This window comes from Pteronotus mesoamericanus, unplaced genomic scaffold (assembly GCF_021234165.1).
Source record: "Pteronotus mesoamericanus isolate MK-2021 breed Mesoamerican mustached bat unplaced genomic scaffold, CSHL_Meso_final contig_116, whole genome shotgun sequence".
NCBI lineage: Eukaryota > Metazoa > Chordata > Mammalia > Chiroptera > Mormoopidae > Pteronotus > Pteronotus mesoamericanus.
In genome coordinates, this window is record NW_026555027.1 from 34,426,689 (window position 1) to 34,439,608 (window position 12,920).

General features: G+C 38.8%; 1 protein-coding gene across 3 annotated transcripts in view; it reads left to right on the forward strand.

The window, feature by feature from the left end:
* FNDC3B (fibronectin type III domain containing 3B) overlaps positions 1-12,920 on the forward strand; it is a 311,713-nt gene that overhangs the window by 219,777 nt on the left and 79,016 nt on the right. For all 3 annotated transcript variants that reach the window (XM_054580585.1, XM_054580576.1, XM_054580593.1), the window contains exons 8-9: positions 4,579-4,730; positions 7,257-7,316. In XM_054580585.1, the coding sequence (XP_054436560.1) occupies positions 4,579-4,730; positions 7,257-7,316 (212 nt within the window). The remainder of the gene's footprint in view (positions 1-4,578; positions 4,731-7,256; positions 7,317-12,920) is intronic.

Here is a 12,920-nt window from a genome sequence, read left to right on the forward strand (position 1 = left end):
CAGAAGTGAGGAAACAACTAAGAGGAACAACTGTCCTTCCAAGAAGCGATTCTTTGAAAGATAAACAGCAGTATGTCTGGAAACAGATTTTAGGTTTTTAGCATTTAAGGATTTACAGAAACAGATGATTATGAAAACCCTTTGTTTGAATATCTTTTATTCCTTTGAATGATGATCTCTTTGACCTTTTCCTTTTTAATTTTCCTTCATATTATTATTTTTCATGATGGTGCTTTTGAAGTGAAGCCAGTATTTCTATGGTAATATTTCCTTAACATACTTCCTAATTGGATCAGCAGGCCACCCACATAGTTAAATTCAAAGACCAGCCCAAATTTAGAAACTACTAACTAACTTAAATAGAAATATTTTTAAACATGACAGTAACAATTTATTAACTTTATGAGAGTAAATGGTGTTTTTGATCCAAATAATAATATTTGCATAGCATATCGCCTGGGATGAATAGGAGAGAGAGGGGGCTAAGGATTATATATCCAGTAGCTACAAAATAATGCAGTCCTCTCATTTCTGAATGTGTGCCTATAGATGCTTTTGACTAACAACTGTTCTCAAGTTGGAGTCTCTATTTAATAAATACACAGACAAGAATTATTTCTAATCAGTATGTAATCATTTAGAAATAGATGGTGGTTCTAGAGTCCTTCAAGATATTTTAGAGTAGTTTATTTTAAATAATTCTATGCAGATTTAACACTAATGACCCACTTATCACTAGGGCCGAGACAAATGTCAAATTGGGTCTTGTCCAATAATTTTGTAATTAGAAATCACCATTTTAATCACCATTACAAAGGAGATTGACTTCTATTTATGGTAGAATAATTAAACATCAGAGAGCCATTTAGTTTTGTGGCTTCTGAGCTTCTATTTTTGGCTAACAGCCATGACGATCACTGTGATGATCAGATTAGCCGTGCCCCAGTTCAGCTCAGTGGTCACCACTGGTGAGAAAGTTTCACCCCAGAGAGAGGGAAGCCTGTGTGAGCGTGCTGTTGCTCTGAAAGAGGCCTGAACCCAGCCACAGTTCCTGGAGTTCTGAATCTCTCATTAAGGTTATCACCTCCCTGCACGCTTGGAGGAAATGCGGATCTAATGCTGAGGATTCCCGTTTACGTGGCATTCTCTTGAAAGGCACCATGTAATTTGCTGGCATCGGCCTTGAAATGGGAGTGAGTTCCAAGTTCTAACAGAGACAAAGCTCTCTTTCTCTCCGCTTCCACTGCCTAAAGAAAGGAAACCTGAGGCCCAGGAATCAGTGAAAGGGAGGCAGCGAGGGCGCACAGGAGGGGTTTGGCCCCATAACCGAGGTAGTAATCTAGGTGGCAGGCTGGTTGCTTAGCTCGAGGAAAAAGTTCCCAGAAGCCGCTGTCCTTTGAAAACGATGCTGAGTTCTCAAAGTGCATTTCTGATAGGCTGTCTATCAGAAGACTACATTTGCACAGAGATCTGTGTTCAGGTGTCAGTTTGCCTATTTAAGGCAAATCTAGGGAACGGGTGAATGCTCTTTTAGTTGATGCTCCAAGTGTTGTGCATCACTGTTAGGTTAAGTAATAATTTAACTAAGTCCAAAAGACTTAGCTTTTGTATAATAGCTGATGGAAAAGATAGGCTAAAGGGTTGTGAATTGATGAATACTTGTTCAGCATCTAAAGTGCTTGCTTTGGACTGAAGTGTTTTGAGACCTGATGTTGTTTCACACCACCAGCGAATCAGAGTTACTACACACTGGGCTCCAGGAACGTGCAAAGCAGCCATTTATCACTTCAGTGGAATGTTTCCCAGTACCTAATCAGTCACCTTCTAAATTATAAACTGAACTTTTCATAGCAAAATATCTCTTTTTAAGTTAAAAATCAAATATAATACTTAGTACCTCAAGATTACTCATCGATGGCACGTGAAAGAATTCAGCAAATACTCCCGGTGTGCATGGCAGAAATGCTGTCTTAACATGGAGTCAGGGGAACAACACACAAATAACCAAGCAAAGCACAGTACAGTGCAAAAAGTGCCAAATACAGGGAGCCGCAAAATGTAGCCTGAGTGCAAAGGAAATACGGATTGATTCTGAGCAGGAGGCCAGGCAGGACAACACAGAAACCTTTCCTGAATCAGTTGCACGCCGCTGTGGGTCCCTGCACTCAGTGTATCTGCTACAAGACCCCTCATGCGTTTGTTTCTTTCTACCAGGTTGGTGCACCTTGAGGTAAAGCCCATAACTTAATCACCTGTGTGTCCACAGCCCCTCACAGGGTGAGGTATGATGATTAAAAGAATAAGCAAAGGCAGCATTTGAACTGGGTCTAAAAGAAGTTTGCTAAAGCCAAGAAAGCCAGAAAGTCAAAAGCTAAGCCACAGGGTTTTACAAGGGGACGGCATCCTGAAGGTGTGTCACAACCACACGGCACAGGAGGGGTCCAGCAGGAGGGGCGCTGCTTGTCTAGAGCCATGGCAAGAAGGCTTGGGTTTGCCCTGGCTGGGTGGTTGGAGTGTTGTCCTGTACACCTAAAGGTCGCGGGTTCGGTCCACGGTCAGGGCACATGCCTAGGTTGTGGGTTCCGTCCTCGATCAGGGTAGGAGGCAACCGATCGATGTTTCTCTCCTCCTCTCTCCCTCTCTCCCTTCCTTTCTCTCAAAAATCAATAAACATATCCTTGGGTGAGGTTTGTTTTTTTTTATAAAAAAATGAAAAGAAGGCTTAATTGATTTTGTAACAGTGTCTTATCAGATTTTTTAAAGAGGTGTATAAAGCTAGCCTACCATCCACTGTCAGCTGTATCAGAAACTCAGACTATCTTACTTGCTTTTATTTTTATTTTTCCTTTTTCAACAAACATTTACTAAGCAACCAGTACTTGCAAGTGAATGTGACCTGGACCCTATCTAGGGTGTTCCACAATCCAGTAGGGAAGGTAGAAAAACGCTGTCAACATGATCAGCAGTAGTAGAGATATCAACCAGGTTCTGTGGACAAGAGGAATGACAATGGTGAAATACTTCAGGGAAGGGTATAGTGAGGCCTGGCTGGACTCTTAAAGCGCCAGTATAAGTTTGATTAAATAAGTGGTTAATTATATCTTGCTTCTGTATCTGTACAGATCAGAAATGATGTAGAAGAGTCTCTGCTAAAAATGGAGTAGGTGACAGACTGAAAAGGGAAACTCGGTGTTCATTTTCATATTTGCTATTCATCCTTTTAAATAATTTGATAGTACATTTTAATACTCTTGATGTCTACATCAAGATCAGGTCTACAAATGGAAGACAAAAAGAGAGAGACTGAACAGTTTACGTATCTCCATCCACAGCCTAATACTACTGTGCATCTATAAAGTATGAACATGAAGCTTTAATGCCTATATTAACTCTTAGTTGGGTTTTAATATGTTATCCAGAGGGCAACAAAATAACCTTTATAAAAGTGGAACCTTGAACCTCTGTTCATAGAGTTATTTTATAGAATTAAACCATGCACTAGGTTGGGCTTCTCCAGAAACATACTCTGAAACAGATTTGAGAGTAAACAGTGTATATGGGGAGGTGCCCCCAGGAAGCACCGTGAGCGAGGACTTGGGATGGAAGCGGGAGAAGCCAGCACGGGGCTGGAAGCGCAGGGTCACACCTGTGGGCCGCGGGCAGGGAGTCCTGCTGAAGGCGCTGGCAGATAGGACAGAACATGCCTCGGGGAAGTCCTTAGTAAGAGAAGGAAGTTGGGGTAATTAGAGTCTCAGACTGCTGTGTTCAAATGACGTTTTAAGTGGAAGTTAAACCAAAAAGGTAAAAGCAGAACCTGGAGAGGTAAACTGCCCACCTCCGCGTGTTTCTACCCTGTCAGCTGGGGCCTTGGGTCTCCCATCACAGATTATCCAGGGAGCCTACAGGATGTAAAAGGAGCTTCATTTGTAAGGTGCAGTGAGTGGGTCTTCAAATAACATCATTTTGCTTCGTTCAACATCGTTCCTTTATGGTGTTGATGAAATGCCACAGAAACTTAATTCTTGTTTATATCAATTAGCCTGTGGTATAATTGGTTTTGTTAGGTTTTGTTATGCGTTGTTTCACTTAAAGTTGCAGAACCAATTGACAGTGTTAAGTGGTTACTTACTGTATTAGCTTTGCAGGATAATTCTACACCAACGAAGGCTTTGGAGGCCACTGGAAAGTACCTTTGGATTTGGCTTCTTCCACATAATGTGATAGGAATCTTGATCATTGAAATCTTACATTCAATTTTTTACCTTTAAAAAATTACCAACTGTGACAGATTATTTTATTTTCCGGAGACCTGGGTAGGGATTACCAAGGACTTGGATGACAGTTTGTGTTATGAGGGCAGATGTTGCAGGAGCTGTATTCTGGACGTTAGGACTTGACAAGAGAGCACCACATAGGATGCTTTTGTGTGCAGTCATTAAAATGAAATCATTTGCCTTGAATCAAATCTGAGCGAGTTTTATGCCACTATTAATAATCACAAAAATGTTATTGGAAGAAGTTGTGTTTGATTTGTGTGGAATGGGTTTGAATATTTTTGCTTATGTTTTTCTTCCTCAGGTTTCTAATATCCAGGCAAGAGCAGTTGTGTTGTCCTGGGCTCCCCCTGTTGGACTTTCATGTGGACCCCACAGTGGCCTTTCCTTCCCCTACAGTTATGAGGTTGCCTTATCAGACAAAGGACGAGATGGAAAATACAAGATCATTTACAGGTGGTGTATATTTTCATGTATTTCTCTGCAGCTTAATAGTGAAACTGGAGTCATTTAGGAAAATAGAAAACAAAGGAAAATTTAAAGGCTTTGCAAATTTTCCTTTAAATTGTTCATTTAAATTCGGAATGAATGAATGAATGAAGAATTGGTGATAATTAGAATGTCAAGAGTTAATTTTGTACTGATTAATTAATCAGAAATGTCTGTCATAGAGCTATTTGGTGTTGGTGAAATACATTATTTTATTTTGTTAGTTTGTTAGTATAGAATTAATGAAAATTTCCTATTAATGCCTATCTTAGTTTTTACTTACATTATACACTCATGATTACCCTTTTTTAGACTTGGACCTCTAACAAGTTTTAACTTTTTAAAATTCCACAATATGGTTTATGGTTATATGAAATAAGGATTTCACCCTGATTTTTATCCTCCTCAACATTTTTTATCCTGTAGTAAAAATTACTTTAAAGTGTTTCATACCAAGGCTTTCTTAAATGCCTAAACGTTCAGCACAGAGAATAAGGGGTTATCTCCTGCTTTATGGACTCCCAGGTATTAGCCATTCAAATAATTTATAGCCATGTTCTACAGGCGATAAAGTTTTTTAGGACCACGTCTTTTCTGCCTTGTAATTGTAGGGACTGGACACATTTGCAGAGCAGGAAATCAGAGTTGGTCTTGTTTTAACTACTTGTCTGAGCTGAGCCCTGCCCCCGCCCCCAGCCCCTGTGAGTGGCCCCAGGAATGAATGGAGCTCAGGATACCATGGCCACACGAACAACTACTTGCTGGCTTTCTCTCCCGTTCCGCGGCTGCATCAGTGCTGCAGACTCTGTATCGGCCGGCCCTGTTGCTATCTCTTAACTTGCCCCAGAGGCATGTCATCTTCTGGACGAAGAACAGGGGAAGAGGGAGGGAAGTCAGCCCTGTAGCCACCCACTCCTCTGGCTGCTCAGGGTCTTCCAGCATCCTTTGTTGCCCTCCTACAATCTCGCCTCCCTTCAGTAGAAATAGAAGTCAGACAGTATCCTTGCCCTGTAGAGAAACCTGCAGCGACTCCTGCCATACTCAGAATTCAATCCTGACTCCTTCCTCTGGCTCACAACCATTTGGTTCTGTTTTAAAAAGTCAGAATTGGTAGAGACCTTAAAAGAAACACAGAGCAGTATTGCCCTGGGCCTCACCAAGAAACATAGATTCATTCAATGCCACATAGCCGTTGCTGGCAGAGGGCCGGTCTCAAGTGCCCAGAAGGGCTCGGCAGGTAACATAAATGAGAAAAGCCAAGGTTGGGAATTGGGTGAACAGGAGAGCTCCTGTCCCCACCTAAAATAGGTTGTTGCTAGAAGGAAATGGATGTCAAGATTTCCTGATCCTTTGGATTTTTTTTTTTTCAAGAAATGCTAAAAATCTGAATTGTTCTATAAATTTCCTAATGCTAAACTAATTCAACAAGTTAAAAATAAAAAACACTTCAAAAATACTGTGCAGGTCAAACAACAGTGCTGCCTGCAAGGTGTGGAGATTGGTCTCCAGTTTACAACGTTCAAAACTATTTTTATTTAAAATAATATTAAACTTATAAAACCTGGGAAAAACTAGATATATCAAGAAATATGTGTATACCCTTTACCCAGAGTCACTTGTTATTAAATAGCCACAGGCAGTTATCAGCTTCATAAATTTACACTCACACAATACTTTTATTAGTCGCTCATCCGTATTCAAGTTGGGTCAGTTGATCTGAGTAACGCCTGCGATAGCCTTTTTCGCCCCCTCCAGGACAGAGTCCTGTCCGGGGTCCAATGCTGCTTTCAGTCCTCATGTCTCTTTAGCCTTCTCAACACTTCAGTTTGGAAGCCTTCTACATTATTTCTTTGTCTCATGACAGACATTTTTTAAAAATGCAGTCATGCCCTTCCACACCCTCCTCACCTTTAAAAATATTTTAATGGAACATTCCTTATTTTATGTTGTTTTCTCGTGATTAAGTTGAGGTTCCATTGCAACTTCTGATGATATTAATGGTTTTATTTTCTATTAGAGCTATTAATTGGTATTGATATGTGAGGGAAGCAGATTGAGATTTCTTCAGGGTAGTTGAGGAATTGAGGTAGTTGAGGTTCCTGCCAACGTGAGCCTGGGAGCTACCTTAGGCTGAAATAAATAGCTAATACAGTTATTTACATTTACATTTATTTTATCTATATTAATTTGCTTGCTTATTTATTTGCTCGTTGTTATGTGTTTACTTTGAAGAAGTGGTAAGACCTTTTGGAACTTTATTAGTAAGTTTAACTTGTCAGGTTTCATGTTTTGGATGGCATAGTTAAAAGAAATCTACTTTTCTAGTTCAGAAAAATCGTAATACTAAGTTGGAAAGTTTATTTCTGGTTTATGGCAGAATCAGACATAATAGTTCTTACATCATTGTGGGTACATGTCAGTGAAACCCAGGTCCAAAACCTGTTTTACTTTTAAAGCTAATATCATTGACCAATGAATGATTTTTCTTTGCAGTGGAGAAGAATTAGAATATAACCTGAAAGATCTTAGACCAGCAACTGATTATCATGTGAGGTGAGTTAGATTAAAGCTGAACTGTATTGAAGAATTCAGATTGCTAAAATCAGTTATGTGCCCCCTTTTCAAAGTTTGTGGTTGCCTTGACTGGTGGGGCTTAGTGTGTTGGGTGTCATCCTACAAACCAAAAGGTCACTGGTTCCATTCCTGGTCAGGGCACATGCCTGGGTTGTGGGCCACGTTCCCAGTAGGGGATGTATGAGAGGAAACCCATACATGTTTCCATCACATGTTGATGTTTCTCTCCCTCTCTTTCTCCCTCCTTTCTCCTCTTTTTAATATAATCACGTGTTCCTTTGTGATGGGGTGAAGACAGGGTAGCCTAATAGGAAGAGCATATTAATTAACTTGAGTTCTAGTGTGATTCTACCAGGAATTGACTGTTTTATCTTTAGTCCACCACAGAATCCCTTTGACACAATTTTTTTGGTAAGAAAGGTATAGAAGTAGGGCTGTGCTCTGGTTATAATACCTTATTAGGTGCACAAGTATTTAAAACTAAATTTAAAGCAATACATAAAAGAGCAAGGTGTTTTACATTCAGTCATAAAGTGTACATCTGGTTAGCTGTTGTAATGTTTAGATGAACTCTTTTGCAACCATCACTTCCTGTTTAAATCAAAACTTTTGGGTTTTGAGTCAATTAGCTTAGCCCAAACATATTGAACTTTTCACATAGTCTGTACAAACAAAAAGATTTGTGTAATTTGTAAAACTGAGATGATAATAGAAATAGTTTAATCATTCTGTCAAATGGTCTATTTAACAATGAACCAGAAAATGTAACACTATATAGAGAGCCATGTAAATGTTCTCCATTAGTCATTGTTAACATATGTTTCCTTTTTTCTCCATCTTTTAACAGTTTATTGTTATTGCTTTACTAAAGATTTACTTTATTAATTTCCTGCTCATTCATGAGCTGACAGTATCTTTTTAAACAAATTTAAATGTCATAAAGAATTGGCCCTTTATTTACCATCCTGTCTGTTGTTTCCCTGCATTTTTTTAACCACTTTTACTAAGACTAGATCTTGGACAATTGCTCATCATTTTTTTTTTTTTTTAACTGCCATGCCTTTTGAATACCTTGAACTTCTGGGCATATAAAAGAAGTAATTAATGGCTTTCTCCCCCCCCCCCCCAAGGGAATAGAAGTATGAGGTAGTTGCCATCTAGAGGCCTTGGATCCAGATTCTCTCCTGACACATCTGGGACCCCCCACGCTGTGACATGTATGACACACATGTGATACCATACATGTGCAGCCTGAAGCACTACCAGCTCTTATTTGGTCTAGCTTTCTGTCTGCCAGAGAAATTGAAAATTTGTGGTCTCCTTTAGTATTTAAAAAGAAAATGTCTCCTAAGAAAAGTGTCTTCAATCCAAATTGATTATTTTGCCTTGCCTAGTCCACAGTCCATGTAGATCATTCACTCTTTCCTTAAACAGTCTTTTATTTTTCAAACTAGAGAAGAATCTTGACACTTCGAACTTTCATACTTAGATTTAGCTTCTTCCCCTGCCTTGAATTGCTTTGTCCAGGCAGCATGGTATGTAATGGAAAGGGCTTGGAATCTGGAGTTAATGACTTGGGTCACTTAGTAAAGGTATGTGCTTAGGCAAGCCATTTACACAGTGACCTTGTTTTCTCATTCATAAAATGAAGATGATAATGACACTAGTCTCAAAGATGGTATGAGAGCAAATGAAATATATGCAAATCTATTATAAACCTGTAAAGTATATAAATGTGGTTTTTGTTTGTTTTGTTTTTCCAAGGTTATTGCAGGCTTCCCATGCTCTGAAAAGAAAGTCTTCATGTTGCAGGTTCTTCGACCTGTGTATAGTTTGACCATATCACTCACTATTTTATTGGGTAAAAACATATCATACTTGGCACTGACAAAGAGAAGCAAAGTCTCTTTTTTTATGGTTCAGTTAATTAACATTTTCAGAGTTTTGGTTCTAGGAATATAAACTTTTATCAAACACAGTAGCTTCAAATATAGTTTTAAATATAATAGTCACCTATAAGGCCTCAAAAGGCTATGTGGAAATAAATTCCTCACGAAATACTCATAACAGAAGCTACAAAAGAATTCCATTATTTTGCAGCTGCAAAATGAGCGGTTATATTCATTGCCATTTTTATTGGTTTATACATTACCAGTTCAGAAAGTGTTGCCCTGGTGGACGTCTGTGGGGCCAGTGATGAGAATGGACATATTTACTTCAGCAACGCCAACAGTTTCCTTCTGCCTCCTACAGTTTCCTTCCAGTTTTTAATACTGCACATGTTGATTAAGGGACACGGAAGGCTTCATTCAAATCACTCTTCAGCAGAGTGAAGGTTTCTTTCTCAAGTTATCTCCTGAAGTCTCACTTTGGGCTTCTGTCCTTCTATTTCTGGTTGCTTTTGGTTTTACTGTTCTGATTTTGCTCCCTTCACACTGATTCCTCTATACCTTGATGTAATGCCTTTTCTCATTTTCAGCTTTTTCCTCCCTCATGTTAGTATTGTCAGAGTTTAGCAATCACGTACGTAAACCTCTTTTTCCAAGCAGCGGTCCCTCAGTCATAGCGTTCTGTCGCTGAACTGTCTGGTGCTCAACATCAGCTTCTAGGCAGTAACAGCTCTTCACTTCTTGCCATCTCACTGTTGGTATGAATAATTGATTAAGAGATTGGTGGCATGCTTGGGACACTGCTACAAGTCATGTGTCCGTGGCTGTTTAGATTGGCACTTGTCATGCCTTTTAGGCCAAATTCCACTTGGACGAGTATATCCTGACATTTCAGGTTTTAAAAATTTTTGTTCTTACTTTTTGCTGTGAATTTTTGCATGTCATTGCTTATGCATCTATTCAACTACTATTCTTTTTTTCTCCTGGTGTTTAAGCAAATTAGTATTCCTCTATTATGTTGACTTGCAAAATGTTAGGTCTTGGGTGTTGGGTTCAATTTTTATTAAAGTCATCACTTTTATATTTGTTACCCAGTTGTTACATACATTGCTGTTTAAAAGGAATCAATTTGTAATTGTCAAAGTGTATTTATTCAGTGCTTTCATATAGGGCATTGTATTATGTACTGTATAAAACCACCAATACAAAATATTGTGTGTGAGTGCACAAGAGAGAGTGTGTGTGTGAGATCTGTGTATGTGTTAAAAAGGAGGGATGAGAAAAATCTAGTACATATATGCACATGAATACAAACATTTTTATAATACATAGAAATGTGTAAGTTTCTTTACATTAGCATTTATATATTCACTTATACAAGAAATACTCATGTGCAAGGAAAAGCATATTTCTCTTTAATTGGTAGTTTTATCATTAATACTGGCATTGAAATAACCATTTTATTGTGGGAGTCAAGAATTTATATTTTTATCAATGATAGGATAATCAGGAATTTGAGTGATGGATTGAATAGCAATTTCATGATGAAATTTGAAGCAATTTTCCAGTTATTGGCATCAACAATTTGGCAAAGAGGTTTCCCAGAGATGATATCATGTAATAACATTTCCCAGAAAAATTATGTGATGAAACATTTCCAAAAATATGGTTGACCAGCTCGGTGCAGAGTTATGAAATACATGTTATTGACCAGCAACTGTGGCTCCTAGTATGTTACGGATGTTCTGGAAGAAGCTGGAAGCAAATTTCTGAAATTCTTGGAGCACCTGTTTCATAAACATTTAGTCCGTATTTAAAGTGAAACATGTGAAAACCTAACACAAGACTAATTATATTGTTAGAAAAATGTATTTTTCTTTGCTGCAATAAATGAAAAAGCAACTGCACTTGTTCCTGACATATTTAACCTAGGAAACTAATTGTGCTTCACAAATCTTCCTGTCACATGCTATTTAGAGAAAACACATCACCATCATGTGAAAACATGATTGCAACATTCTTGGAACTAGCGCATCATTTCCAGAGAATCTTCTGTTTTGTAAAGGTTACTGGTAAAAACCACTAGTTGCTATCTCTTTACTAAACAGCTCTAAATGAAAGAATCATGATACTTAAATATCGTCAAATTTTAGGTACTGTATGCAGCATGCTTATATTGCCATATACAATAAATCTTGTTAACTTCACGGACGGACATTGACTCCTAATTTAAACACTACTTTGAGTTTAAAGACAAGGAAAGTAACTCCAGGTGGCCCATAGGACTGTTCATCTTCAACTACCTCACAATTTTACTTTTGCCATCAGGCTCTTTTATCCCAACTCTCATCCTCCCAATGTGGGCTTCCAGGAGCTTCCAGCACTCATGTTTCTCTGGTCTAATAAGTATGGATTTCTGACTCCAAGAATCTCATTAAAAAGAAAGAACAAGTTGACTTAGTCCAAATCTCCCCAGGTAACTGTGGTCAGATAGTACTTTGCAGGCCCTCGCCCTGCCTCTTTTTCCTCTGCTCTGTCGTCTGGGTGGATCTTCAGTGTCAACTGCTTTTGAGAACAATTAGGAAGTGCTCTGCAAGAGTGTAAATCACAAATGCCGAGTGATTGCAAACTGAAGCAGATTGGGTAAAAGGCAGCCGAAAGGCAGGCTCAGTGCAGAGGAGACAGTGGGAGTGGGGAGTGGGGAGCTCTCTGCACTGGACAGCGTCTGCCCCGTCTGAACGGGGAGCGCTCGCAGCTTATCTCATTACTGCCATGCAGGTGTGCCTGCTTTGCGTTGTTAGAACTCCCTAGTTTTTAGGGGAAGCAAGAGGTTTCTTTTTAAAATGAGAAATCGCCAAGATTTTTTTCAGTGTTGGCTTAATTTTTGTTTTAACTTTTACTTCAGAAAATTTCAGATACAGTATAAAAAACAGACAGTAGTTTGAATAAACTGTCATACACCCAGCACCCAGCCTCTTATTTTCTTGGTATCCTCGTCTCCCCCTCCCTGCCCGCATAGTTATTTTGAAACAAAGTCTAGACATCATATTATTCACCTGTAAACCACGTTACTATTTTCACATGCCCATTCAAAACAAACAGAAATGATAAATTTCTTAATGTCTTTAAAATCCGGAGACTGTTTTCATTTCTTCAACTGTCCTAAAAATGAAGGTTTTGTTTTTTTTTCAGTTTGTTGTACTTGAACTTCAAATATGGTATAAATATTCTGTTTGGCTGATGCCTTGCAAATTTCTTTTAATCTATAGGTTTTCCCTCCATCTCTTTTTTTCTCCCCCTTTACAATTTATTTGTTGGAGAAAAAAAAAATTTTTTTTTTTGGTCCTGTAGAATTTTCTGCACTGTGAAGTAGGCTGATTGCATCCCTGTGGAGAAGCTTAATATGTTCTCCCTGTGTTTCCTATAAAGTGGTGAAGAGGCTTCATCAGACACAGGTTTGGTTTTTCTGGCAAGGATTTCGTCAATAGTGGCCTGGTCTTTTATTAGGAATGTATAATGTCTCCTTGTCACTTTGTGATGATCATTGCCTATATCTTTTCTTTCATAGGTGGCTTTAATACTTAAAAACACTATTTCGTGTCTACCCCCGCCGCCCAATATATTGGGTCAGATGCAACCCATAAGCCACCAGTTGGAGAATTCTCATCTATTAAAGTTCAGGCTGGAACCATTC